Raw genomic sequence first — 27,951 nt, 5'->3', positions numbered from 1 at the left:
AGGCTGACATAAATGAAGAGTCACATATAAAGGAGGTAGCATAGCAGCACAGTTAAAAGCCTGGGACTAGCCTGCGTGGGTTCCAGCTGCATTCCCTGGGTAACTTTGTACAAGTTACTTCTCGTGTCAAAATGGGGATAATACCACTATCAGTCCAAAAGCAAAGTTCTTAAAACAATGCTTAGTACATAGAAAATGCAAAATAAATATTACTCATTATTTCACTGCCAGTTATTAGCCAAGTAAAAGCCTCAATGTATAAAGTGCTGATTCAGTCTGAAACTGGTTTAACACATACACATGCGCTCACACACACAAACACACATATCCCAGTATGCTTATTTTATACACAAGTTTAAGCTATTAGATAGTTTCTCATGTTTTTACAAGTGCTAAACTTGTGATTAATACAGAATTTCTCATTTTTTCCCAAATCTCCAAAAAACTGGCATAGATACTTCTATTTTCAATTAACCTTATAAAAGAAAACAGATCAACTATTCGTTATCTCCATAAGTAAGCTCATTTAATAGAGTAAAGCCCAGGTAATGTTACAGAAGTATTTTTCAGAAAATACAATGAGGTTTTTAGAGTTGCAATCAGCAATTCTTATGCGGTTATGTCAAGATTTTGTCCCATGAAACAAAAGCTCATCTGTCTGGGAACCAAGGACCCATCAGAAAATAAGGAAATGCCTTGGCCGGGCCTAGGCGACTGTCGAGAAAACCTGTCCTCAATCAGCTCGCCTCACACCCGTGCTGTCCTCCCCGCTCCCCGGGGTATAGATGTCGACTCCACCCGAAGATAAATAAGTGACAGCAGGTTCCGTCCACGCCTCTCCCCGACCGGACCCCTCGGGCCTAGCCCGGAGTGCCTCAGCGCCGGCGGCCCCGAGTCTCCTCCACCCCCCGCCGGCCGGGGGTGCTCCACCGAGAACCGGCGGCCACACCCGGACCCGTGCTCCGCCCCGCCCCGCGACCCTGCAGCCAGTCCGGCCGGGCCGAGCGAGGCCGCCGCGGGGCCTGCAGGTGGGCCCCGGCAGAGCCAAGCCAGCTGGAGAAGCGCGGCACGCGAGGGCCCGCACCAGCTTAGCCGTCACTTACCGGCGCCTCATGGTACCGCGGCGCCTCACCCCAGCGCCGGCGCTGGCAAACTGCCGCTGGACAGTCTAGAGCGTCCCTCAGCTGCAGGGCCGAGCCCCACTCAAAGCCATTCAAACGCCGCCGCGCGCGCAGCCCGCCGGGATAGCGCCCCCCTTGGGCGTCTCAAGGGCTCCGCCCAACACAGGCTCCGCCCATCTCTGTCTCCTCCCCTCTCCGGTTGCGGAGGAGTAGAGGGAGGGGGAGGGCGTGTGACCGCGATGCCCCCTGGTGGCCACAGCTGTGCATCGAAGCCTCTCTGTGGCTCGGCAAGTAATACAGCGATGGGAACGAGGGTGTCAACAAATGATCCTGTCGTCTAGGGACTGTGTAGTGGGGGAGGACTTGCCTCAACAATCTGCTAAGGCAAGATTAAACAATATGCTGTAAAAATATGGTGCAGGGAGAAATACAGTCATTCACTCCTATTTAAATGCACTAGGGCGGTATTTAAAAGCACTCTGAGCCAGGCGCAGAGGAGCACACCCACAATCCCAGAGACTGGGGAGGTTGAAACAGTTGCAAATACGAGGCCAGCCTCAGCAACAACGAGATACTGTCTCAAAATAAAAAAATTTAAGAAGGGGTTGAGGATGTAGTTCAGTGGTAAAGCGCCAATCCCAATGCCGCAGAATGAATGAATGGTTGGATGGATAAATTGCACAGAACTCTTAAGCTATGTGATTTTGAGCAACTCCTGTGTGCTTTTGTTTCTGCATCTGTAAGGTTGGAATGATAACATATCTGATTATTAGTGTCGTTGTGGTATTAAATGAATTACCATGTATAAAATGCTTAGGGGAGTATCTGGCACACAGTAAGCACTATATAATTGTTAGCCATCATGTTTTAGTTTCCATTATGTGCCAGACTTTGTTAGACTCTTAAGAACACAAAAAATGCATATTGATGCAGGACCTAGCCTCAGAAAGCAGATTCAGTCCCTCTGGGTTGGGAATGATAGAATATGAGATTAAGATTGGTTCCGTCCCTGATCTACTTTTAATTAATGAGGGTAATTCTCTTCATTTTACTGAAGCTGGAGTCTACCCAGCTTCAAGGTAAGCCTATGGTCAAGGTTAACCAAAGTGTGGCAAAAAAAGTTTCCCTTGGTAGTACTCTTCCCCACTAGTGAAGCCAATCAAGCAGGACATTTGAAGAAACTCTTCCTTATTCTCAGACTGTACATCCTCTGGATCACTTTTTTAAGCACTCTTTTTAGAGTTCTCCAGGACTTGCTTAAGGAAAAGACTGTGAATTTGTTTCAACAATACTTTGAGGGCCCACTGACTGTGTGCCAGTCAGACGTATCTCCAGGTGCTAGAGATAGTCAGAAGCAGATCACAATGGTTTGGAGAATTAGGAAAAGAGATCTTCCCATACACTACAGTGAGTGCGATCATAAAAAATATATATTCTAAATGCTGTGGGAGTTCAGAGCAATGGGTGGGGTAACCTGTCAGATAAACTATTCAGAGTTAAGATGTCATTAGGTGATTATAACAATGTATTTTTCTTCCCTAGTAACAGGATCCTTATTTAATCAAAAAATTAAGTCATGATGAAAATTTGAAGCTGTACTTTAGGGCAGTGGGAACATATTTTTAGAATATTTGCATGAGCAATTCCTTTGAAAGCGTTTCAGATTGTACCAAGCACAAGCAGGCACATGCCTGTGTATTGGGCCACACCTGTTAATAGTTCCAGCTGGGTGAGTGGTGAAGGGAGCTAGAGCCCTAAGTTCCAGGGGTGTATTACAAAGAATATTTCCTGAGTATGACTTCTACTAAGTAGGTGTGTTATTTTAAAGAAAATTAAAATTCAACACATGAAGTCACTTTCTCTCAAGCTCTTTCTTCATCATCATAAACAGGAATTTCTTGATGGCCCACTATGCAAAAAAATATCATTGCTGGGCCTTCGCTAGAAGAGAATGAGAAGAGTGCAAGACATGATCCTTAACTCACAGATATAGTAAGACAATAACGGAGACCTATGACTCAGAGAATCTCCTGTGTTAATATAGAAGAAACTCAGTTAAAAAAGGGTTTCTGCTTGACTAAAGTTTAGAAAAGAACCTCAATATTTTCATTTCCAAGCTTGTTAGAACAGAATCTCAAGCAGATTCTTTTCCGGACCCACGTTCTGAGTTTTACTAGTCACCAGCCACCATGCCTCAAGATCTCATAATTTAGCATAAATCTGCCTTTGTATTGCTACTTTTGAAATATACACAAATATTACCATTTTGGTGATGAAAATGCATAGATACTTTTGCTATCAATAAAGTTGAAATTTTTTCCCTTGGGGCTCAATGAACTTTAAGTTTTTATTTAAAAATCAATAAGTGCAGTCCATACATATATTTTTAATTCCTATATGAGTACTTGTGTTCAAAAAGGTGGTTCACCACAGGCCTTCCCATCGGGTAGTCTCCAGGGGAACTGTCTCATCCCTTCCTTCAGAGTGAATAGGCTGCTGAGTTAGCTTTCCCACTTCTCACCTGCTCTCTAAGGGGATGCAGAATCATTCAGGGGCTATGTATAGGTATCCCAGACCCATAAACACCAAAAAGAACTCTAATGTAAAGTCCTATGTAGTAATCAGGAAAGGGATGGTGAGGGAGGGTTTCTGAGCTGGGCCTGACAAGCTGGACAGGATTTTGGTAGGTCTGGTGTTCCAGACAGAGAGGGGGAAGTGTAAAGTAAGTTCTAGGACCACTGCCCACTCGATCTGAGTGGTGTGCAGGAAGCCTTGGAGAGTAGCAGGTACAAAGACTGAAAATGTATGTGGGTATATGGCAAGTTGTGAAGACCTGGAATTATCAAGGAACAATATTTGGAGGCAGCAGGGAGACAACAGAGACCGTGAGCAGGGAAGTGACAAAGTCAGTACTTTAAAAGGATTCAGGAAAATTAGGGGGAGGAAGGCAGGGTTGGTGGCAAGAACTTTAGATATGTAAGTTCGGACTGGAGGTTCAAGGAACCACAGTATGTGCTGCATTTATGTCACTCTCATCCGCTTAGATCCATGCTGGGCCTAATAGATGATGATGTTAGAAGAGACCTACTTGACAGAAATAGTTCATCTGTTCCATAAGTAACAATATCTACTGCTCAGCATCAGAGCCTTTGAAAAATTCCACATAATTGACTTTGGCAAAGTCAATCCCCACCTTCCTGTGCAGGCTGTGGAAGGAAGTAATGGCAGTATCAGATAAAGTGGTAGCAGTGGAAATGAGTATATCTCACTCCTGGTTTAGAAGATCTGTGACTGTTTCCAAACACTACCAAAATACTGATGCCCTGTTTGGGGGCAATAGCAATTTTTTGTTTGGGATTTTTCTTGGGGGGGATGGTGAGAGTGGAAAGGGGGTGTTGAGTGGTTGAAGATTCTTTTCAAAAGTTTGTTTCTGATAAATCTGCAGCTCTGTTAACATGTCTATACCTGGGAAGGTGAGCCAAAAACATTTAGTCAATCCTTGGAAGTATACATAAGTACATTTTAGAGGGCCCATTTGAACCTATCAACATTTTAAACTGTATAAACTCTGTGGTAAGCAATTCTAATTGTATTACTCTCCTACAAAATCTTTTGACAAGTACTCAAGGATGTTCACAGCAATATTTTTTTTTTTTGTAATAGTGAAAAATGGGAACAACCTAAGGGCTCATCAGTTGGGGACTGATTAACTAAATTATCACTGCAGCCTTGAAAAAGAATAAGTTAGATCTGCATGATAGACATGGAAGATATCCAAGACAGATTAAATGATAAAAACAAGTTAATGGACAGTGTTTAGTGTTCCTGTCTATGCAATGAGGAAATTAAATAACCCTACTTTTATGTACATTTGTAAAGGGGTGACTATCTTTTTAAAAAGTACTAAAAAGTACCTATTGTTCTCTTCCAACTCTTCTGAATTCAACTTCATCTTTGTATTAGTCTGCCTGAGCTGGCACAGCAAAATACTGAGTGGCATAAACCACCGAAACTTATTTTGTCACAGTTCTGGAGGCTGGCAGGTTTAAGATCAAGGTGCTGTCTAGTTGAGTTCCCTAGTTAGGGCACTCTTCATATCTTGCAGATTGTTGCTTTCTCACTGTGTGCTCACATGGTGGGTTTTTGGGTGAGGTGGGTGGGGTATAAAGTTCTTTGATGTCTCTTGTAAGGGCACTAATGTTATCGTGGGGACTCTGACTTTATGACTTCATCCAAACCTATTTACTTCCCAGAGGTCCCATCTCTGCAAACACCATCACACCAGGGATCAGGGTTTCAACATGAGAGCTCTTGGGGGGCACAAATATTACAAAGCAATGCTTTATATGTGAACTGACTGAAGTTTTTTTTTTTTTAATCTGGCACACAGGAAAAATTTGTTCCAAAGACTCTGGATTGCTCATTCAGATGCTTGATTTAGAGACAGTTTAGCCCACTTTCAAGATAGCTGAAATTAATCCCAGAATGAATGGATGAATCCAGAGTAACCAAACTTGGAGAGACCTGTTAGGCCACGGGTACTATATCATTATGACTCACGCTATGGTTGTCATTCTTATCCTTTAATGGGATCTGTGGGAATGGCAACCTTCCCAGCTTCCTAAGCAAGTGCTGGAGGGAAGCATACTATAATGGGAACCTGCTAAAATGTGAATTGCACAACAGCCCTTCTGAAATAAAGAAAAGGTAATTGCTAAGGAAGAATGGAATTACTAAACCAACAACTTCTCCAAGCACCATACTACTAGTTCATGTTGTTACTGACAGGGGCATTTTATGACATTGCAGATTCATAAATCAAAAATTGAAGAAAAAATTGTAATATGAATAGAAATTTTATGGCAACCCAATAGTAACTAACAAGGTAGGACCTAACAATTTTTTTCACTAAAGGAGTTTGAAAATACAAAGAGAATAAATGGGAGGGAAATTTCCTCTTGTTAAAATTCCACTACTAAACTGCCAGAAAAAATTATCACGAATAAAATAACTTAAGGTGGTCTTTTTTAAGAAGGCAATAATGATAGCAGAGTTTAACTATTTAGGATTTGCCATGGAAGTCCATTTTAATTGAAGGGGCAAATAGGCCCAGGAGATTTTAGAGCCAAATGGTCAAACTCGGACCAGGAAGAAGAATGAAATAGAATTTTTATAGAGATAATGTCAAACCGTATAGACCAAGAAAGTCTTCTCTCCACAACCAAAAGGGATCTGTTTTTGCAAATCTGGTGCTTTGAATAAAAAATTTCACTGTTCAAATTTCAGCCCAAATGTAGTTTGTCAGAGGAACATGGCATTAAATAGCTTCTTTGATTCCTAGGAAGACATACAGGATGGGATACAAAACTAAACACAAAATGTGTGAATAGCACAAAATATGGAAGTCAAGGCAATCCATAAGAGCAATGGAATCATGCTTTATCCTTTAATTAACATCATATTTGCTTAAAGGCATAAAGTAAATTTAGTATTTATTTTAATTTCATATTCCCATTATCTTCCAATTCATGATTAATTCAGTTAGAGACACACAAGGAGGCTCTCAAAAACTGACCATTTGCTTGAATTATTTTTTGTAACTATTCGCACCTGGTTATTTTAGAGCAACAAAATGCTTTAGGTGAGCTGTTTTAGATCCTTGATGCATAGCAATATCACCTGGAGAGCTTTAAAAAATACTGATGCCCAGTCAGGCATGGTGGTACATACTTGTAATCCCAGCCACTTGGGAAGCTGAGACAGGAGGATCAAAAGTTTAAGGCTAGTCTCAGCAACTTAGCAAGACCCTGTCTCAAAATAAGAAATAGAAAGGATTACGAATGTAACTCAGTTGTAAAACTCCCCTGGGTTCAATCCTCAGTGAAAAAACAAAACACCTAATGCCCGGGACCGGCCCTAAGCAAAAGAATCAGAATTTTGAAGTATGGCCCAGGCACCAATATTTCTAAAAAGCTCTTGAGTTGATTCTCATGTGTAAACTCAACAGAGAACCACTATGCTTCTAGGTTTAGAATTATGGCATGTTATAATTAATAACATTTATCTTTCTAAATCCAAAAGTGTTACCTGAATAATGTAGAGAACTAGGAAAAGTACTGGAATGAACAATTTAAAAAGATGATCTAAACACCCATTACTTCTCTGTATCTATCATTTGACTCTTTTCTTCTAAGAGAACATATGCATGGAAAGGATAGTAGACAAAACATGTTAGCTTTGAAAAGCAAGTATGATACATTCTAGAACTGGAATATACCTTTAGACACCATCTAGTATAAATTCCTTATTTTATAAACAAAGAAATTAAGGTCAAGAGTCCCTAATTCAAAATGATTCTGGTAGTTCATTTGGAGTCAGTTTTAGAATCCAGGTTTCCCAGGCTTATGGTAATTCATACTAGTTTCCTTTTCTTCCCAAAGGACACTGTACGAAAATTGAATTCTCAAATGTTTAATTTCAACTCGAAACTCCATTTTCACAAAGATCTTTGTTTCTAATGACTTATCTAATAATCTATTTTTTTTTTTTTCAGTGCTGGGGATTGAACCCAGGGCCTTGTGCTTACAAGGCAAGCACTCTACCAACTGAGCTATATCCCCAGCCCATCTAATAATCTTCTAAAAAATATTTTTTTAGTTGTAGATGGACACAGTACCTTTATTTTTTATGTGGTGCTGAGGATGGAACCCAGTGGCTCATACATGGGAGGCAAGTGCTCCATCACTGAGGTACAGCCCCAGCCCTCTAATAATCTTTCTAAAAGAACAAGCAGGTCTTTATAGGGAGGTTTTCATCTTTCTCTCAAGGAATTTGAGTATGTATAGAGGAACTATCCCTACTGTGTTCTGAGGAAGATTCCATTGGATGAAAACCATTACTTAATTTGGTATTAATATTTTTAATGTATAGCCTAATTTTGTTTTATTTTATAAGTGTAATTATAGCATATACGAATATGCTATGATACCATTATATTTATACCACTGAATTTATTTTCAATTTAATTTACCCACAATCATTAAATATTTATTCAATTCAGCAGTCCCCCCCTTATGCACAGCTTTGTTTTCCTTTGAGTTATCCACACTCAACTACTTACCTGTTTCAACCATGGCTGGAAAATATTAAATGGAAAATTCTATTTTTTTTTTTTTTTCTTTTGTGCTGCTAGGAATCAAATCCAAGGCCTCAAGCAGGCTGGGCAAGTGCTCTAACACTGAGCTACATTCTCAGCCCTGGAAAAGTCCAGAATGTGTGCTGTTCTGGGAAGCATAATAAAATCTCACACCATCCTATTCTATCTTACGATGGATTTGAATCATCCTCTCCCAACATATCCATGCTGATAATGCCACCTGCCATTGGTCATTTAGTAGCCTTCTTGGTTATCAGATTGATTGTTTCCTATCACAGTGCTTGTGTTCAAATAGCCCTTATTTTACTTAATAATGGCCCAAAGTACAAGAGTTGTGATGCTGGCAGTTTAGATATACCAAAGAGAAGCCATGAAGTGCTTTCTTAGGTGAAAAGGTAAAAATTTCAGCTTAATAAGAGTAAAAAATCACATTATGAGTTTGCAAAGATTTACAATAATATTCTGTAAAATTGTGAAGAAGGAAAAAGGGAATTTGTTAGTTTTGCTGTCACACTTCAAATGACAAAAGTGTATAATAAGTGCTTAGTCATTTACCTGTCTCATCAGGTAGGTATCTTACATCATGATAAAAGGGTCAGTATGGTCTAAAAGGCTACTTTGAGAGAGGAAGATACCACATCCACATTTTGTTACAGTATAGTGCTGTATTTTTATTTTCATCATTGGTTACTGCTGTTAATCTCTTAATATTTAATGTGCCTAGTTTACAAATTTGTTCTAGGTATGTACATACAGGAAAAACAGTATATATAGAATTTGTTACTATTTGCAATTTCAGGCAGCCACTGGTGGCTTTGGAATGTATACCTCTGGGGGTGGGGGTGGCGCCACTACTGTCTTCATAAGTTGGAGGCAATAGGCTGCAGAACCAAAGATAATTAACATATAACTTCTGCTCTCAATAATTTAGTGTAGGGCATGGGGATTAGAGATAAGTGTTTGGTGGGGTATGTCAACAAACAACAATGCCAAGTGGTTAAGTGCTGTTATGCAGTATATACTGGGACAGAGAGGAATGTCCAGTGACAGAGACAGTGACAGAGAGGAATGCCCTGATGAAGCTTGAGATGAATCTAAAAGGTCCATTAGAGACACTGTGGTAAGGCAGAAAAGAAGGGAAACAGGGAAAACATCTACATGCTGGGTCTTCCTATGATCAGATGGATACACATTTTAGAATGGTTTGGAGAGGGAAAGACTTTTCTATTTCTGTTTTAAACAGTCTGCTCTTAACTTACATTTGTAAAATTGGAAAACAAAGCAGAGATGAAAATCTTCAGTGTCTGCATCTCACCATCATCTTCGAGGGTCCAAATTCTTTAGTTGGCCAAAAACACCCTTTTCAATCTTACCTCCAATCACACTCTCACTGCACCCTCTTCCACCTAACTCTAGTCATATCAAATAACTTACAAAGAAATAAAAATTTTAAAAAATATAGTACCATTTTTGAATAGGTAATTAAAGAAACTATAAAGAAGGTAGAATGCCAATGATGCCGATTTTACTAGTGGGCATTTTAAATGAAAATTCTTTAAAAATGCGTACACTCTTTGATCTAGCAAACCACACTCTCTGGAATATAACCTGAGGAACGAAGAAAAGACGTACTATAAGGATGTTCCATAACACTGGTCATAAAAGGGGTGGGGAAATAGGAAAAAAAATTAGATGTTAAATTATGACATGGGTACACAATTGAATACAAACCCATTCGCCAGGAATAATGATGTATATTATTTAATGACACTTGAAAAAAAATCAGGCATATGAGAAAGGTACAATTTGATCTTACAATAAACCTTGAAAATATGTAATTGTTTAATTTTTACATATGAGGAAGTTGAAACAATGGATCTAACTTGCCAAAGGTGACAAGTGGTGAAGCCAGGATTCAAGATAATTAACATACAACTTCTGCTCTCAAGTAATTTAGTGTAGGGCATGGGGATTAGAGATAAGTGTTTGGTATGTCAATGTCGGTATGGTGACCCATGCCTGTAATTCCTGTTACTCGGGAGACTGAGGCAAGAGGACCACAAGTTCCAGGCCAGCCTGGGAAACTCAGCGAGATTCTGGTATAAAAACATGTTCTAAAAAATAAAAAGGGCTCGGATTTTGTTCTCAAAATAAAAAAAGGCTGGGGATGTAGCTCAGCGGCACGGCGCTCCTGAGCTCAATCCCCAGTTTAAAAAAAAAAAAAAAAAAAAAAAAGGAAAGGAAATGGAAAGGAAAAGGAAAAGGAAGAAAGAAGCCACGTGAATCCCGAGACCATGTACCCCAGGTACTTTTCCAACTACCTTGCTTTTGTGCAAAACGGAGGCAGATCTACTTCGTAACGTTACTTACACAGTGGACATGCAGTACTTGTAATCTGCTAAACAACTCGCTCAAGGTCACACAATTAGTGGTGGAGTGAGGAATTAAGCGCAGGATTTGAATATCGTGTTCCCAGAAGCACGTAGGAACTTAGGTCAAGAGCTTTTCGTGGCTTCAATTCCTAACGCGGCAGGTATGGACTTTCCTTCTGCCCTATAAAGCGCACCCCAGAGATCAGAGAACACATACAGGTCTATCGAGAAAGGGAGAGAAACTTCCGGAAGCTGTACACCTTGTCTACTTTTCTCTCCTCTGACTTTCTACATCCAAGTACTTAATCTTCAGTCAACCAGGGAGCTTTTTCTGGGGCGGAAATGACGTCTACATTCACGCGCCGGAAGTAAGCTTACCGAGTGAGACGCCGAGGTCAGAAGCCGGTGGACTACGCCGCTAGTGGGGCCTGAGACAGGAGTCAGGTTCTGTGTGACCACTTTCGCGGCCTTAGGAAGCGGTCGTTGCCATGACGGCCCAGGGAGGCTTGGTGGCCAACCGAGGTCGGCGGTTCAAGTGGGCCATTGAGCTGAGCGCGCCTGGAGGAGGCAGCAGGTGAGCGCCTGGATCAAGCTTGACCTTAGAGCCTTCACCCCAGAACAGCCCCAGAGTAATGGGACCTCAGCCTGAGGCGCATTCTCTGAAAAGGTTGGGTGGCAGACAGACGTCCCCTGGAGAGGTAGCAGCTTCTCTACCGTGGAGGTTACTTTTCCCTAAGGATACTTATTTCAGTCTTCCCAATAGGCAAAGTGACTGACGAGCCCATCCGAGCGCTTGGCTTAATGTGGGTAGTGCATCTGAGGCTCTTTGTTACTATGATTGGTAGAACAAGAACTGTAGGATATACAGTTTGGGAAGTTGCAGCTTCTTTCTCTTGGTTTGGTTCCTTAGGGGCCGAAGTGACCGCGGCAGTAGCCAGGGAGACTCACTATACCCTGTCGGTTACTTGGACAAGCAAGTACCTGATACCAGCGTGCAGGAGACAGACCGGATCCTGGTGGAGAAGGTACAGAGGTGTAGATGTTACCCTAGTCCTTGAGCCATTCAGGACCCACCCTCCTCTTCCAAGTAACTTTACTGTAGATAGCCTTTATAATGAATGGGAACTAAACTGCATGCAGTTAGTATTACAGTAGTTTACAGCTCCAACAGTGCTTAATAATTGGAAAAGTTAAAGACTTTCAATAAGGTAAGGAATTAGGAAATAGTTCCAAAATGATCTGCTGGTGGCAACACTTTCCAGCTGAATTCATCCTTTTTTATGCTAGTTCCCTGACATCACACATCCAAACTGTCAGAATATTACCTTCAAAACAGATCCCAAATCCTACTATTTTTTTTTCTTCTGACACCAGGGATTGAATCTAGGGGTGCTTAACCACTGAGCCACATCTCCAGCACCCCTCTCCCCCTTTTTTAAAAAATTTGAGACATGGTCTCCCTAAATTGCTGAAGCTGGCCTCAGCCAGCCTAGTCACTGGGATTAACAGGCTTTCAACCACCATCACAGGCCTACTACTACTTCTTGCCTTTATCATCCTGGTCCTAGCCACCATCTCTCACCCAGATTTTTGCAAGAGACTTTTTTTAAAAATCAGATATATGATAAACTATGTATGTGCATATAAATTATTCCAGAGTATAGTTTATGTAGAGTGAACTGCATTCAACTAAAGCATGGTTTATCAACCTCAGCATTGTTGACAAGTGGGGGTTAATACATCTTGTTGTGTGGGGATTGTACTGTGCACTGTGAGATGTTCAATATCCCTGCTCTACTCATTAGATGCCAGTTGTGTCCTTCCCTACACATTTCCAACATTACTAAATGTCTCCCAGGAGAGAAATTGGCTCAGCTGGGAACCTCTAAAGGGTAAAATCTGATGAACTTTAACAATGGTGTGCCCCCATGAAATCACCATCTTAAAAGAGAATGTATTTTTCATCTCCAAAAGATTCCTTGTATTCCTTTTTGCAGAATTCTAAGTGGTCTTGTTACTTTTACCTAGCCCTCAGTAGTTTATTCTCATCACAGCAGTCAAAATCATTTGAAAATATAAGTCAGATCATTTCTACACAGAACCCTCCTATAACTCCCCATTCTTTTAACATAAAAACAAAGTCTTTATGTTCTACATAACTGCATTGATCAAAGCCCTGTAACATCTTTGACCTCATCTTCTACCATTTTGCCCTTTATTGATTGTTGATTTTACTTTAGTCATAATGGTTTCCTTTGTGCTCTCTGAAGATGGCAAGACAAGGGTAACCATTTTGTATTTGCTCTTCCCTGTTCTTGGAATGGTCTTCCTTTAGATCCTTTCCTGACTTGCTTGCCCATCACCTTTACATCTCTCAAATGTTTTGGTCTTTGTGAAGATTACCCTTTATGGCACTCCTTATCCTGTTTTCCTATTTCTCCATATCATTAATATATGATATGAATATATCATATGATAGTTACTGTCCATCAGCCTTATCTTGTAAGCTCCATGAGTATGAGATTTTGATATATCCTAAGTGCCTAGAGCAGTGCTTTACACTTTTCCTTTTCTCATTTCTCTCAGCCTTAATATTGCTCGTTATTACACAATCTTTGTACATGCATTCATGATATAGATATGATCTTCACAACATGAAAATGACAGAGCTATTATTAGTCTTTTTCTTAATAAGTATTTATTTATTTTTTTCACACAGTAATGGAGATCAAACCCAGGGCCTTGTGCATGCTAAGCAAACACTGCCACCAAGTCACATCTCTAGTCCATTATCCTGTAATTTTTCATCTTGGTACACCAAAATATATGAATATGTTATTTTTGGTGTAACTTTAGTCAAGTGCAGTGGTGCATGTAATCCCAGTGACTTTAGAGGTTGGGATAGGAGCTTCACAGTTTTGAGTCCAGTCTCAGCAACTTAGTGGAACCCTGTCTCAAAATAATAAAAAGGTCTGGGGATGGAGATAAGTGGTAAAGCACCCAAATTCAGTCCCCAGTATTTAAAAAAAAAAAAAAAAAAAAAAAAAAAGTCATTTTTTTAGTCTTTTTTCTAAGTTTCTTTGTTCTTTTTCTTTCTTTTGGTACCAGGGTTTGAACCCAAAGGGTGCTTAATCACTGAGCCACATTCCCAGCACCTGCCCCCCACCCTTTTTTAAATTTTGAGATAGGTTGTCAATATGTTGCTTAGAGACTAAGTTGCTGAGGCTGGCTTTGAACCTGTGATCCTCTTGATTCAACTTTCTGAGTCTCTGGGGTTATAGGTGTTTTTTTTTTTTTTTTAAACTATTTATTTATTTATTTAATTAATTTGTTTATTTATTTTAAATACTGGATTGAACCCAGGGGTGCTTTTCCACTGAGCTACATTCCCAGCCCTTCTTATTTTTTTGAGACAGAGCCTCACTATCCTGAGGCTGGCTTTGAACTTGTAATCCTCCTCCAGCCTCCCAAGTTACCCGAGATTACAGATATTCACCACCACACCTGGCTTTTTCTAGCTTCTTGAAATGGATACTTAAATCTTCTAATACATTTTAAGATTAAAAATGTATTACAACTCTAGCTGTGTACAAGTTTTTTTTTTTTTTTTTTAAGTTGTTGATGGACCTTTATTCTATTCATTTATTATGTGGTGCTGAGAATTGAACCCCAGTGCCTCACACATGCTAGGCAAGTGCTCTACCACTGAACCACAAACCCAGCCGTGTATACAAATTTTAATGCAGCATTTTGTTGCCAATTAACATTTCTATTTTCCATTTTGATTGGATTCAGGGATTACAGTACACTTTTAACGTCTAAATATAAGGGATTTTCTAGTTACCTTTTGATTTCTAGCTTAGTTGCATTATAGGCAAAGAACATTGTATGCTTTGAGTGCTGTGACATTGAGATTTTCTTACATGGCTCAGCAAGTGGCCAGTTTTTCTACCTGATGTGTTTGAAAATATGAATTCTGTAGTTGGGTATGTTGTTATATATGGGTTACTTGGATTGTTTGTTAACATCATTCAAATCATCTATGTCTTGATTTGCCTGTTTTTTTTTTAACAAAATTTTTTTTTCATAATACCTTTATTTTTTATGTGGGGCTGAGGCTTTAACCCAGTGCCTCACACGTGCTAGGCAAGAGCTGTACCACTGAGCTATGAACCCAGCTCCTGCCTGTTATTAAGGTGTGCTAATCTCCCAGCACGTGGAGTTGTCGATCTCTTTAGTTGTAAAAGGAAAAGTGACATATACACAGAAGTTAAAGGACAAAAGCAGGAAAATCTTTTCTTTAGCCAAAATCGCAAGAAAAAAATGACTGAAAATTCTATGGGGAAAACTATAACAGATGGTCAGGCTATTTTATATCTTTAATAGAAGGGAGCTTCCTGTGGCAACATGGAGAAAGGAAAAGGGTAGTAGAATTGAGGAGTCAACCATGTCAGAAGCAGGGAATTAGGAATTCTGTTCATTTAAAAGTCAGTGATGTAAGTGTGGGATTGAGAATATTGAGAGGTTATAAGTGTGTGTTTGTTTTAGCGCTGCTGGGACATCGCCTTGGGTCCCCTCAAACAGATTCCCATGAACCTCTTCATCATGTACATGGCAGGAAATACTATCTCCATCTTTCCTACTATGATGGTGTGTATGATGGCCTGGCGACCCATTCAAGCACTTATGGCCATTTCAGCCAGTAAGTATTTTTGAAATAATGAACCCTTCCCTATGTTTTAAGAATTGAAAGTCTTGGGCTGGGGAGATAGATCAGTCGGTAGAGTGCTTGCCTTGCAAGCACAAGGCCCTGGGTTCGATCCCCAGCACCGCCAAAAAAAAAGTTGGAAGTCTTAATTTGGGAGGCTGAGGCAGGAGGATTGTGAGTGTAAAGCCAGCCTCAGCAGATTAGCAAGGCATTTAGCAACTCAGCAAGACCCTATTTCTAAATAAAATATTAAAAAAGCCTGGGGATGTGGCTCAGTGGTTAAGCACTCCTGGGTTCAATCCCCGGTACCAAAAAAGAAAAGTCTTAGGCATAGTTCTTTTACTAAAAAGTATGCAGGGTAGTGGTGGTAGTAGTGGTGATATGGAGGGGAAAACAGTGCTGCTCATGATATTCTGTTCACCTTTAGTGGTCCTATTTGTTGTCTTATTTTGGACTTATCTATATTAACATATATGATTGATTTGATTCGGGTTTTTTGGGTACCAGGGATTGAACTCAGGGACACTGGACCACTGAGCCACATCCTCAGCCCTATTTTGTATTTTATTTAGACAGGGTCTTACTGAGTTGTTTAGCGCCTTGCTTTTGCTGAGGCTGGCTTTGAACTGGCCATCCTCTTAACGTGTGTGCCACCATGCCTGGCTCGTTTTGGTTTTGACAGCTTCTGTTACCCCAACAGCTTTCAAGATGCTAGAGAGTTCAAGCCAGAAGTTTCTTCAGGGTTTGGTCTATCTCATTGGGAACCTAATGGGTTTGGCATTGGCTGTTTACAAGTGCCAGTCTATGGGACTGTTGCCTACACATGCATCGGACTGGTTAGCTTTCATTGAGCCCCCTGAGGTAAGGCAAACGAAAAATCAGATTTCGGGCATTTGTATAGTGAATAGCTGACTCATTTTATGGTAGGGAATTAAGAGTATTGGTATTACAGTTCATTTCTTAAGTAATAAAAGCTTAGGAGTTTTAAAAGATTTTTTAGTGATAAGGTAAAATAGAATTTGTGATTAAAATTTTGATTCAGAAAGTTATTTTGATACTTACCACTCACCTGTTTATTGTGTCTTCTTCCAGAGAATGGAGTTCAGTGGTGGAGGATTGCTTTTGTGAACCTGAGGAAGAGGCACCTGGTGCCTATATATTTGGGCTTCATTTACATCCTTCTTTAAGCCCTGTGGCTCCCTAAGTGTGTATATATATATATATATATATATTAAGTATACTCACTGTAAATCACTCATGTTGAAAAGAACCAAAAAAGTTCTCTTCTCCATGGTGAGGAGACAGATCCTAGAAGGACAGTGTGCATATTACTATAAAGAAACTAAACCACAACCCCTGACTGAAAATAATGTAGAAAACTTTATTTATGTTTGCAGTACAGAGCAAAACAAATAAAACCAGAACTCTGTGTAAACAAAAGAATGGTTGCTGCTAAATCAAAAGCAATAGCAGCATCTCTTTTCAATAAATTAAATGGTTGAGAACAATACTTTTAAAAGTTTCACAAATTCCCCTTAAATCTATTTTCCTTAATATTTTACTTCTATTTAACACAAGCTGGAACATAAAAATTCTGTTGGAGACACTTGTGGAAGATGTGAGAAAATAGTGGATTCAAATTATACATGATGAAAAGGAAAATAAACCAGAAAAAAGAACACGTATGTTTACAGTGTAGTTGTTATTTTAATACCCACAATAAAGAATTTTTAACATGTTTAGGGGGAATGAGGATTGGTGGAATCCCTGGGGCCACAACAATCAGAGGCAATGGAAGATAAAGAGCAGTGGTCTTCCTCCTGCCAAGAGGAAACTGGCACCTGTCAAACAGACGCTGCAGTTCAGACTTCAGCTTTTAAGATAGCTATGGAAGGCAGAGGGCCAGCAGTAGGAGAATGTATATTATAACCTGCCCTGGTAGTCATAGTAAGACTTAAAAGCTGGATCTAACTCAAAAAGCAGGTCGTCTTTGTCTTCCCTCTTGAAACACAAAGCCCCTTCCCCTAAGGTGCATTCTCTCATCAAGTTTTCAGTATTGCTTTATTTGCAGTGATTAAGAGACACAAGACACTTTGTAGACAGACAACATAAGCAACACATTGATGTGAAATGCTTTAGACAGATGAGTATAAATCTGGCCTAATAACCATTTTTCCATGTAACAGTGATTTTATGTTTTAGGGATTTAGGTAGTGGCAATGTTAACAAGTCACTAATTCCCTCATCCCTTTAAAGATTCTTAGAGTTCTAACCACAAATAGCAGTTCTAAAATTACCTTATTTTTTGCCCATATTTATCCTATATAGGAAAAAAGTCACATATCACTTTGGCCAGGAGTATATGTAAATGTTGGGAAATTCCAGGGCAGGCTGACCTTCACAGTCCTGAGTCTTGAAGATCTTATGTCCTAGGGTACTTGATCCATTAGTACTATACTCAATTAAGCAGTGGAGTGTTGCAAGGGGAATTGTAAACCAATTTCTATTTTCCCCAGAAAGGAGCAGAAAAAAAGACTTAAGATCCTGTCTGCTTTGCTACCCCTGAATGGGCCTGAAGTATGAAAGAAGAGCAAAGGGAACAAATCAAAATGACTTAATTTCTTAAGTCATACTGAATGATTTTCTTCTCTGTCCCTGTGGGTCAAAAAAATTATCTGTGACTGGGAGCTTATTCTATATCTTACTGGGTAATCAAAGAACAGTGGCACTATTTATCATTAATAAAGTGAAATTTAAACGCAGCTGTGAATACAGGCAAGAAGGCAGCTTCCTAAATACCCATCTTGTACAAGAAATGAAGATTTCACATATTTGAAATTACTGCTCAGTCACACAGGTAATTTTCCCTATGCTGGTAAGCCAGGTATTTTATGATCATTAAATTAGTAAATAAAATATTTTATTTACTAATTTGCAAAAGTATTTCCTTGGCACATTTAGAACTTTCTGAAAACAGAGCAGAAGACTGTTGGCTTGGAAAATAGTTCAGAGCTAAATTTCTACAGTCAGAATGAAGAATAAAAGGAGAAGGGGGGAAATGCTCATACTGGGGGCATTTAGTCAAGTGTCTCAAGTCTTAACTATGGCTTTAGAGAGGAGGCCATAGGTTACTTAGTGAAAGCAAATTTTCTTGAAACACACCACTGCCAATTTGTATGCTATTTTAAGTAGGTAAAGAGAGCAGCAGCTTGATAACTTTGGCACTATGGAAATAGTATGGCTCTAGAATTTCCAGTTCCATTGCTGAATTCCCTCTTTAAAAGACAGTCCAGAACTTTCAGAGAATGACTTTAGCCACTCTTCCTAGTATTTGTTCCTTAAGGTTTTTTGATCCAGGCCTAGTAACTTGGGACATAAAAAGAAGGAAAGGAGAACCTGGTCAGCGTGCATCATGAACTATTTCTTAGATAACAGCTTGTGTGTTTTGCCCTTGTCACACAATAACCAGAGACTATTCTGATAAATCTTAGTACTACTCCTTAGAATTTCCTTAGTTTAGCCATTTAAAGAGAATCTGAAAGAGAAATTTCTTACCTTTAAAATTTTTTTTCTGTGGTAACATTGCCTGTGTTACAACCACAGAATTGGTTTTGAGCTAAGAGAAACACACAGCTGAAATATACACTGACACAGTACAGATACTTAAACCTGACATTCTGGGACAATCTTGTTTTTGAGGAAGGAGAGGCTTGCTGCCATGTTTCAGGTTTTGTAGATTAGTACCCTAATATAACAGAGTCCTAGAGCACAGGAGGTACACTGAAAAAAATTAGCTAAAAAAGGTTTCCATCTTGGCTTGCCACTGGTTATTTTCACAAGGCTAATAGGCCCCATACACTTGGCCACAAATTCTTTAGTAAGGTGAGGCTGTCTCTGGCACTTACCCCTGTGGTGTCATCATTGAACCATGACTTCTGAGACTTGTTTTTAATGTTGGCTATGTACTTGCTTTTTGTCTTTAGTTGCATTTCTAGCATTCCTTTTACCAATTTGCTATCTTCAGCAGTACTAAAAGGTTACCATTTATTGGCTTTGCTTGTTAATCATGTCTTAGTACTGAAATGGTTTTGGGACTTGACCATTTTTCTGATGTTGAGGGAATATCTGCTGCTTCTGTCATTATAAGGGAGCCAAGAGCAGATCTATATGTATTCTTGCTCAGCTCATCAAAAATTCAGTGTTATGTGTACAGAATACAGGACTCTAGTTGAGTGAGTATGGTAATAAAAAGCCATCACTTCCATGGAGGATGGAAGCCTTTTAGAAAAGGAGAGACCAAGCAGAGTCATTCAGGAGCAGATCATGAATAAATGGTGATCACTTCACTGCCACCACCCCGGACAAGGAGGACTCGCTCTAGTCCCTCGGTGAGTACTTCTAGAAACTCCATGTCTTCAGAACTTGTCAAGGAGACAAACAGGCAGAAAAATTCACTTTATAACCTGGTATCTCTTATCTGCTGTTATCTGATAACAGCATGCTTCTTAATAATTATATACTCAGAATTGGAAATATCTGAACTTTTTCTTTCTTGGGTACTGGGGATTGAACTCAGGGGCAGTGGACCACTGAGCCACATCCCCAGCCCTATTTTGTATTTTATTTAGAGACAGGGTCTCACTGAGTTGCTTAGCACATCTCTTTTGCTGAGGCTGGCTTTGAACTTGCAATCCTCCTCCCTCAGCCACCCAAGCTGCTGGGATTACAGGTGTGTGCCACTGAGCCCAGCTCAACTATTTTTCACTGGAATATTTTAAAAACACTTATTACTTACTTCATACTAAATTGATCTTGAATTTCTATATTTCCTAAGTCTGAACTTTTGATTCAATTTAACCCTGTGAAGTAATCTGTTAGATATTTTCTAATGTTATTAAGAAGTTGGGGAGTCCATAGTAATATGTTATTCTAAATGGTAAAATAAAATGCAAAAAAACCCCAACAATCCAGATAGCACCCAAGTAATTTCTAAGTGAAGCTGTTTAAGTCAGATTTTCCTGCCAGTTCTTTTTTCCATTTTAAACCTCTTTTCCAAAATGGCAGGAATGGGCCAGTCTATGTTGTAATTCTGAAAGGTTCCCATTAAAACAATTCTGGAATGAGAATATTAGGGAAAATCCCTTTTTTTAATTTCTAAAAGGAGTCTTCATCTCAACTGCTTCTCCCCTAACTCCATCCAAAAGAAAAAGACTGCAAAATGGTTAGAGTCTGAAAAGGAAAAAGATGGTGGGTATTCTGTCTCTAGGATGGTCACTTAATATAAGACATCATACTGCATTCAACCAAAAAATCTTTAGGATTGAGAGAGAATGTATTGTACTCCCAACTTCCCGAAAAGAGATTAATCAATTTTACCACTTTGTAAGAAACCTTGCCTAAGACTTCAAAGGTCTTCCTCAAAGAGGGAAAAGTGGGGCATAGACAATGATTTTTATGGTTTCCTAGTTATCTAAGAAATGGGCTAATAAAATTTTCCCAAATGGTAGCTCCAATCTTGGAAAGGATACAGTTTTCATCACCCTCAGGGTTTCGGGGTGGCCCTGGCATATTCAACAAAACTAGCTTTGCTTCATGGGACTTGTTAACTATAACCTCATTCAGCTTCACTGCTGTATGCATTCTTCTTACATTGGACTGGTCCCTGGGTGAGAAATAAACAGTAAAAGGCAAAAAGAAAATAGTTACAACTGAACTTAAAAACTTGAGACCCAAATTGTTTTTTGCTTAACAATGGATAATGTGACAAAATAAAATAATTTCCTTATATTAATATCCCAAGTTTTCTCATAGTCAGTAAGCTAACAGTATGGAAATGAACTATGTGGAAAGAAGATGGTTAGCTTGTGTACAGTGTTTAATTGGGGGCTAATATGCATAGGCAAAAAATACAGAGATGGCTGGATGTGGGTGAAAAGAACAGAATCCATCCTATGTATCAGGCTGTCACATCTGTGCCATTGACCAGGACACTATTTTACATGATAAGCTTCTGAGAGGGAAACTTACGGTCGCATGTTAAGTAGGTCCTGGAATCCTTCCATTGACTTGGCTTTTTGTCCCCGGGATGCCATGTATTTGTCTTTTGTCCAAGTCATGTGCACTTTCTCCTGATAGGTTTCTGTCTCTTCATCCTCATCAGAGCCAATGCTGGTCAGTCGTAGCATCGAGTTCCGGTCTTTTACCAACTGTGCCTGGGAAGGTCCAACAAAGTTATTCTACCTAATATTCTCTCATGCTTCAACTATTTTGAAACAAAATGGGGTTTTACTGGATAACTGATACAGTGAGAAGGAAAGAATTTGTCATCCTATGGAAAGAACACAGTATCATCTCTTTCGAGACTTCACAGAGCCAGGATTAGATCAATGTAATAAGGTCTCACCTCCCTGTCCCGTTCTGTTTTGGATAGCCTCATGTGCCGGAGCATCTGGGACCGTTGCTCCATCATCAGTGTGCGCTCATAAGTATAAGCTGATATATCACTGTCATGCTGTCAGAGACATCACACACAGCGGGCAAAATGCACAAAGAAGAAAGGATAGACCATTTTTATTTCCATTCAATATCTTGAATCAGAAAAGCTATCACAATATCAACCTTTCACCCCTATTCTGTTCAGTTTGTGATCTACAAAGACACATTATTTTGGGGTTTTAAATAAAATCAAGGCTTTGAATATTTTCTGGAATCTATTACATGTGTTTCCGTGAAACACAAAACACAAACTCTAGACTACATTTTTCAAACATAAGTCTAATAGTGTGTGAATATAAGAATGAATTAAAAAATTTAAATATATTAAGCAGACAAGAATCTGGCAGAAATACAAGGGGCTGCATGATAAATAAATAGGAAAGCAAAAACAAAAAGTACTACCAAACATACATTATTTATGTATTCTACTTCTCTAGGTGAACAAATTAGAATTTTACTGAAGTAGGGGATTAATTCACATGTACAGCTGAAGACTTTACCAAACCAGAAAAGGTTCTAGGAAGATAGAGTTGGGGTTGGGGAAATGGTGGTCTCCTCTCTCTCAAATTCTACTTTCTTACCATCTCCACCACTTCCACCTCTGCTTCAATGCGCAGGTGATACAGGAAGGTGGCCAGGTCTTTCTTCATCTGGATACTGTTGTCTTCTAGTTGAGCTACTGTGAAGATCCGTATACTGCATTTTCGCCACACCTGACAGAATGCCATATGTATATGGAAAATAGATGCAAGGCAAAATAAAGTTATTTCTAAAACATGAGGCATTTTGACTTAGAACAACCCTGCTACAGCATGAGGATATTTATTCCTTGCTTGGTATGTTATTGTATCAGGGCAAAAGATTAAGAAATGCATTAAATAAAGTTTTAAGGACTTCTTCATTTAATAATAAAAAACTGACAAAAAATATGTCTCTTATGATATTGTGAAATAATTGACCTTTGTCCCCATTTCTTAGAATATAACTTCTAACATCCTTTGCATCTTCATAGTGCTAAGTATGTTTTTGTATGCCAGTGAGTTGGCTCATAGCTAGCAGTCTCTGCGTAGCTTCAGAAGAAGGGCAGGTTACCAGAAAGAATAAGACAGATTAGGGGATTGAAACTTTCAGCCCCAAACTCCAACTACTGAGGAGGACAGAGGGGCTAAAGGTTAAATCAATCACCGATAGCCAATGATTTGATCAATCATTCCTATGTAATAAAGGCTCTATGAAATCCCTCTGGATAGCTGAACATATGATGGTATATTCAGCTAGGAGAGTGGCATAAGCCAGACAGGGCATGAAAACTTAAGCCTCTCGCCTCATGTGTCATCCTATGCATCTCTTCATTTACATTCTTTGATTACAATATCCTTTATAGTAATTCAGTTAGTATAATAATAAAAGTGTTTCAGTTCTGTAAGCCACTCTAGCACAAGGAGGGGGTCATGGGAACCCCCCATTTATAGCAGGTTGGTCACAAGCATTAGGTAAACCAAACCTGGGGCCTATAATTAGTAACAGAAGTGGGAGGGTCATCGTGTGGGACTGAGACCTCAATATGTGGGATATGATGCTACCTCCTGATTGATATATGGTGTCAGAACTGATTAGAGGACACCCAGCTATGATGGGTGCACTACAGAAATGATAGATGTGTGAGGAAAAAAACACATATCAGTGTATCCTCACTTGTGATACATTAAGAGGATGCTTTATTCAGATAGTACATTAATGATACCAGACTAATTTAAATTTCAGTTTACCTAGTCTTAGCAAAGAATGAACATATATGTATATGAGACACACATACACCCCTTATACTTCCTTTAGAGACTTTTCTTTTTAATATGTGTTCACACATTACTGTTTTTTCCAAGGCAAACTGTATTTTCTGACATATTTGAAGTTAGGTTGTTATCAAATATAAAGAAAACTATTTCTCATAAAGTTTGAAACTGGGTGATGGAAGAATCAAGAATAATCCCTGACGTTTCGATTTTAAGCCCCAACATTATATAATCAGAGGAGAATTTGTACAGTGAACTAAGATAGAAGGGAGAAAGACTTTAAAATTTGCCTAAGATACCTTGTGCTGTTTCAGTAGAAATGGTAAAAGCATGAGCATTCCCCCATCATGCACAATCCACCACACATCAATGTTTCCCTCAGAAAATTGTTCCACATTGCTGGGAAAGAAGGAGACATTTTTAGCTACCAGCAGGGCAAGATGGGCAGCAGTTGTCACTCTAACTGTTCCTAGGGAGAAAAAAGGAGAGAATCAGGGTAAGTACAGAAGAATCCTTGATTTGCTTTGCTTCCCACTGTGTCAGGAAAATAAGGATTACATTTCTTTGAGCAAAAGATGCCCAAATGCGTAGGAGGTTATACCCCATTAAGTAACAAAACTCACTGAGAACAATCTGAAAAGCTAATTGACCTGGATTGAGGATCATGGTTTATTTGACTAGATATATTCTTATTACTACACTTCTGAGGAGGGATAGGTGAAGTTGGGAAATTTTGATGCCGAAGGACTATCCTTCCAATTCCTGTGAGGATATCAGTACGAAGAATCATGAAAGAGGGGCTGGGGATGTAGCTCAGTTGGTAGAGTGCTTGCCTTGCAAGCACAAGGCCGTGGGTTCAATCTCCAGCACCAAATCATCATCATCATCATCATCATGAATGAATGAAAACATGTCAGCTTTGGACATAATTCCTAGCCTAAGACTTGACAGAGCTAAACAACTCATGAACATAAATGTAAAGCTGGAGAGGGTAGGTAAAATCCGGTCATTAATATTAGTAGTGTTTTAGGTGGGCTTGTAAGACCATGCTTCATGATGCTTACTTTAGAAGGCTATGGGGTAAGGCTGGTGTAAAAGGGATTTAAATCTATCCCCCATTTGGGTCTTTAAGTTAGCATGGAAAATGTTTTGTATACCAATAAAAGTCTTCCAAGCACGAGCATCTTCACTTTGGCGCCAACCATTGGGCCAGCCCATCACCACTGTGTTGTGCTTCATGCCCCCGAGGCCACATGATTGGATAAGGTGGGAAATGCCTTCTCTCAGCTTGGCAGCCACCACTAGCTGGCAGAATCCTTTTACCTTCTCTGCCTCCATTAGGTGCTTAATGGTCTGAAAGAAATACAAAACCCTAATAATGACTTGCTTTTCCTCAGACCTTTAAAATCATTATTCCTTCTCTATATTACACTTCTCATTTCTTTCTAAACTCTGCATAAGACTATATCTCCTATAGAAAAGTCCCCCCCAAATTAAAGTTATTCCAATGAAATATCATCCTTTGTCTTTTTCACTTTTTAAGTGCTGGTAATCTACATGTTTCAGCATTCTTTCCCCCTGTATTCTGCTTTTCTTCCTTTGTAACACATAAAAAACTGGAGAATAGGGATCCCCACAAAGCAAATATTCAAACTGCTTTCTTAATGACCAAGAAGAGTTCACTAGTGTGAACAAGATCTCTTTCCTTCTTCAGCCCTAGTAATGCCCTGGGGCTTCACTTTCAGAAATTCAATCTGATGATTCAGTTTCACTTTAGGATTTTCTGGGGTAAGTTTTTCTTTTTGCTTCTCCCATTCTTGTATCCTTTTTGACATTTTAATGGTGATTATTGATGACAGTTTCTTTGATTTACCCCCTTGGTGGAAAAGGGAAGGGAATAATGGTATAGAAAATGGATCTGATTTTTCCAAAGGCAAAGATTAAGTCAGTGGTGTAGGTAGGATAAGAACCTTGACTTGCACCTGTGCTCTCTTTGTGAATTCTGACCATCATTCCAATGTTTCTCAGTTTTTAGTTTTTAGGGTTTCAAAGCATTCTAAAATGAAATCCAGAAAAAAATTCTGAAATGCAATTGAAATTTTGCCAACAACAGGATTAGTTCTATCATTTACGATAAATATTAGAGCTAGTGATGTAGCTCAATGGTGCTCGCCTGGCGTGTGTGAAGACCTGGGTTCAATCCCCAGCACTGAAAGGGAAAAAAAAGACTGAAAAATATAAGCATTGGAGAGGAAAGTAATTCCTTCTTCAGGAGAACTCTGATGTTCAGTAAAAGAATCTTGCTCATGACAGCACGTAAGTTGGAAAAGTAGAAGAAGAGTTGCTACTTGCCCCTTGTCTTAAGATTTAGGAACCTTTCCTATAATTCAAAGAATTTAATTATATGATTTCTCTCTCGGTGATCAGATCAATGTTTGGAGTCTATTTGGGAATAATTTTTAGTGTTAATAATCTATAGTTTACTCATGATTTAAATGGGGAGAAAGAATAAATAGTTGTCTTCTGGTTCAACCTATTATCTGTTTTAAGTTTCAATATCAGATGTCCTCCAACAGCTCATGTGTGAGACAATGCAAGAAAGTTTAGAAATAATTGAATTATAAGAGGTTTAACCTAATCAGTGCATTAATCCCCTGATAGGGATTATCTTGGTGGTAACTGTAGGCAGGTAGGGTAGCTGGAAAAGGTGGGTACCTGGGAGCGTGCCTTTGGGATTTATATTTTGTCCTTGCTAAGCAGAGCTCTCTGTGTTTCCTGGTGCCATGACCTGAGCTGCTTTCCTCCACCACGCTCTTCTGCCATGGTATTCTGCCTAACTCAGGCTCCAAGAAATGGGTTTGCTGTGGACTTAGACCTCTGAAACTGTGAGCCCCCAAATAAATTTTTCTTCCTTAAAATTGTTGTTGGCAGGTATTTTGGTCACAGCAGTGGAAAAGCTACTAAAACAATGACTGTTCAAAAGCCAGTGCTAGCTGAGCATGGTGATACATGCCTGTAATCCCAGTTTGGAATTATGTGGAAGTCTGAGGCAAGGGGACTGGCAAACGCTGAGGACAGCCTGGGCAATTTAGTGAAACCCTGTCTAAATAAATGAATAAGAAGGTATGGGAATTTAGCTCAGGGGTAGAGTGTTTGCCTAACTTTTGCAAGACCCTGGGTTCAATATCCAGTACTGCAAAGAAAAGAAAAAGAATCAGCACTAAGTGGGAAACCTGAATCATACAGGAAAGGAACTGATTTATTTGTCTGACATTTTACTACTAAACATCACAAAGCTGTACACTAAGTATTATTAGTCAATAAATCTTGACTCTTACCTGCTCAGCAGCTAAAGCTTCACCATAGTTCTCCAGGAAGTTTCCCACAATGACAGAACCCACAATAGTGAGCCCCTTTCCTGCTTTGAGCTGTGAGGCAAAGGTGAGGAGACGAGGATGCTTGACATGTAAGTCTTCATCTAGTTTCAGTAATACAAGCAACTGAGGCCTGTGAAGAGGTTGGGTGAGGGGGTGAAGGAGAGAAAATATTTTGGATTTGGGAAAAAGAATGACAATTTACCCCTTTAATTCAGGAGATCTGTATAAAACATGCAATTTGATAATAGGAAGAAGTCAGAGGAACAGGATGAGGGTACTGAGTTATTTTGAATGCTCTTGGTCTTATCTCAAATTCACTGGTCTTCAAGAGAAGATAACAAATGACAGAAATCTAGATAACAAATCACATGAAGAAAAGGCAATAAAGATTTGGGATAGTTCAAAAAAAGGTTCATTACATCAATTCCTTGAGCTGTATGATTTTCTAATCCTGTAATCAATAAAGCACATTTTTGTGTGGGTGCATTAACTATGTGTCAAATACCACTAAGCTCTGTTGATTTCTTTACCTCCAGTTTTTAGTATGTGGAGGTCCTTCCTCCAGCCGAAGCAAAGCAAACCGGGCTGCACTGAGGGACAGCCCACGGATACCATCACCCCATTCCTTCTCAGCTCTGGAAGAAAAAGGAGAAAAGAGCAGAGACAGATGTAAACCAAGTAAGTATAATTTCAAAAAATAAAGTTCTTTTTTTCTGATTCTAAAAGTAATAAATGCACAAGGTAGAAGATTAAAACGTTGAAGATTAAATTATATTAATGATTTGTATATTTTTCTTCACTAAAATAATGAATCCACTGGGAGCAAATGAACACCACCCACTTAGTCCCTGTGTGTATTCAAAAGCAACAATGTAAAATAGAAATGTGGATTAGGAAATTAGTCTTGGATTAAGACCAAGACCTTAAAT

At 39.3% G+C, this 27,951-nt stretch overlaps 3 protein-coding genes across 10 annotated transcripts in view; 1 reads left to right on the top strand and 2 right to left on the bottom strand.

The window, feature by feature from the left end:
- Positions 1 to 10,993, bottom strand: part of KATNBL1 (katanin regulatory subunit B1 like 1) — a 65,562-nt gene extending 54,569 nt beyond the window's left edge. For 2 of the 3 annotated variants that reach the window (XM_079126380.1, XM_079126383.1), the window contains exon 1: positions 1,104 to 1,243. The gene's annotated coding sequence lies outside the window, so the exon portion shown is untranslated. Of the gene's footprint in view, positions 1 to 1,103; positions 1,244 to 10,909 lie in introns of those variants that run through there. The other variant, XM_079126382.1, reaches the window with a different exon arrangement.
- Positions 10,994 to 11,017: 24 nt separating this feature from the next.
- On the top strand, positions 11,018 to 17,042 carry EMC4 (ER membrane protein complex subunit 4). 3 transcript variants are annotated; one of them, XM_079126421.1, is made up of 5 exons: positions 11,018 to 11,223; positions 11,560 to 11,674; positions 15,198 to 15,351; positions 16,058 to 16,218; positions 16,450 to 17,042. In XM_079126421.1, the coding sequence occupies exons 1-5, from the start codon at positions 11,138 to 11,140 to the stop codon at positions 16,483 to 16,485; spliced, it is 552 nt and encodes a 183-aa protein (XP_078982547.1). In that variant the 5' UTR covers positions 11,018 to 11,137; the 3' UTR covers positions 16,486 to 17,042. The 3 variants fall into 3 exon arrangements, with proteins under 3 accessions (XP_078982547.1, XP_078982546.1, XP_078982548.1); XM_079126420.1 differs by having other exon boundaries at positions 16,040 to 16,218; XM_079126422.1 differs by lacking the exon at positions 16,058 to 16,218.
- SLC12A6 (solute carrier family 12 member 6) overlaps positions 16,719 to 27,951 on the bottom strand; it is a 101,129-nt gene continuing 89,896 nt past the window's right edge. For all 4 annotated transcript variants that reach the window (XM_079126352.1, XM_079126353.1, XM_079126355.1 and 1 more), the window contains 9 exons: positions 27,553 to 27,657; positions 26,984 to 27,152; positions 24,803 to 24,998; positions 23,945 to 24,114; positions 22,434 to 22,565; positions 21,761 to 21,868; positions 21,385 to 21,569; positions 20,886 to 21,019; positions 16,719 to 19,770 (listed from right to left, as the gene is read on the bottom strand). In XM_079126352.1, the coding sequence (XP_078982478.1) occupies positions 19,679 to 19,770; positions 20,886 to 21,019; positions 21,385 to 21,569; positions 21,761 to 21,868; positions 22,434 to 22,565; positions 23,945 to 24,114; positions 24,803 to 24,998; positions 26,984 to 27,152; positions 27,553 to 27,657 (1,291 nt within the window). In that variant the 3' untranslated portion in view covers positions 16,719 to 19,678. The remainder of the gene's footprint in view (positions 19,771 to 20,885; positions 21,020 to 21,384; positions 21,570 to 21,760; positions 21,869 to 22,433; positions 22,566 to 23,944; positions 24,115 to 24,802; positions 24,999 to 26,983; positions 27,153 to 27,552; positions 27,658 to 27,951) is intronic.

Source organism: Sciurus vulgaris (genome assembly GCF_902686455.1).
Source record: "Sciurus vulgaris genome assembly, chromosome: 2".
Classification (NCBI taxonomy): domain Eukaryota; kingdom Metazoa; phylum Chordata; class Mammalia; order Rodentia; family Sciuridae; genus Sciurus; species Sciurus vulgaris.
This window is presented reverse-complemented; position numbering and strand designations above follow the sequence as displayed.

Excerpts from the sequence above, each read along its gene's own strand:
- EMC4 (XM_079126420.1), top strand. The coding sequence starts at position 11,138 with ATGACGGCCCAGGGAGGCTTGGTGGCCAACCGAGGTCGGCGGTTCAAG. Across the intron at positions 11,675-15,197 it reads ACCGGATCCTGGTGGAGAAG|CGCTGCTGGGACATCGCCTT; the intron begins GTACAGAGGTGT and ends TGTTTGTTTTAG. Across the intron at positions 15,352-16,039 it reads ACTTATGGCCATTTCAGCCA|CTTCTGTTACCCCAACAGCT; the intron begins GTAAGTATTTTT and ends TGGTTTTGACAG.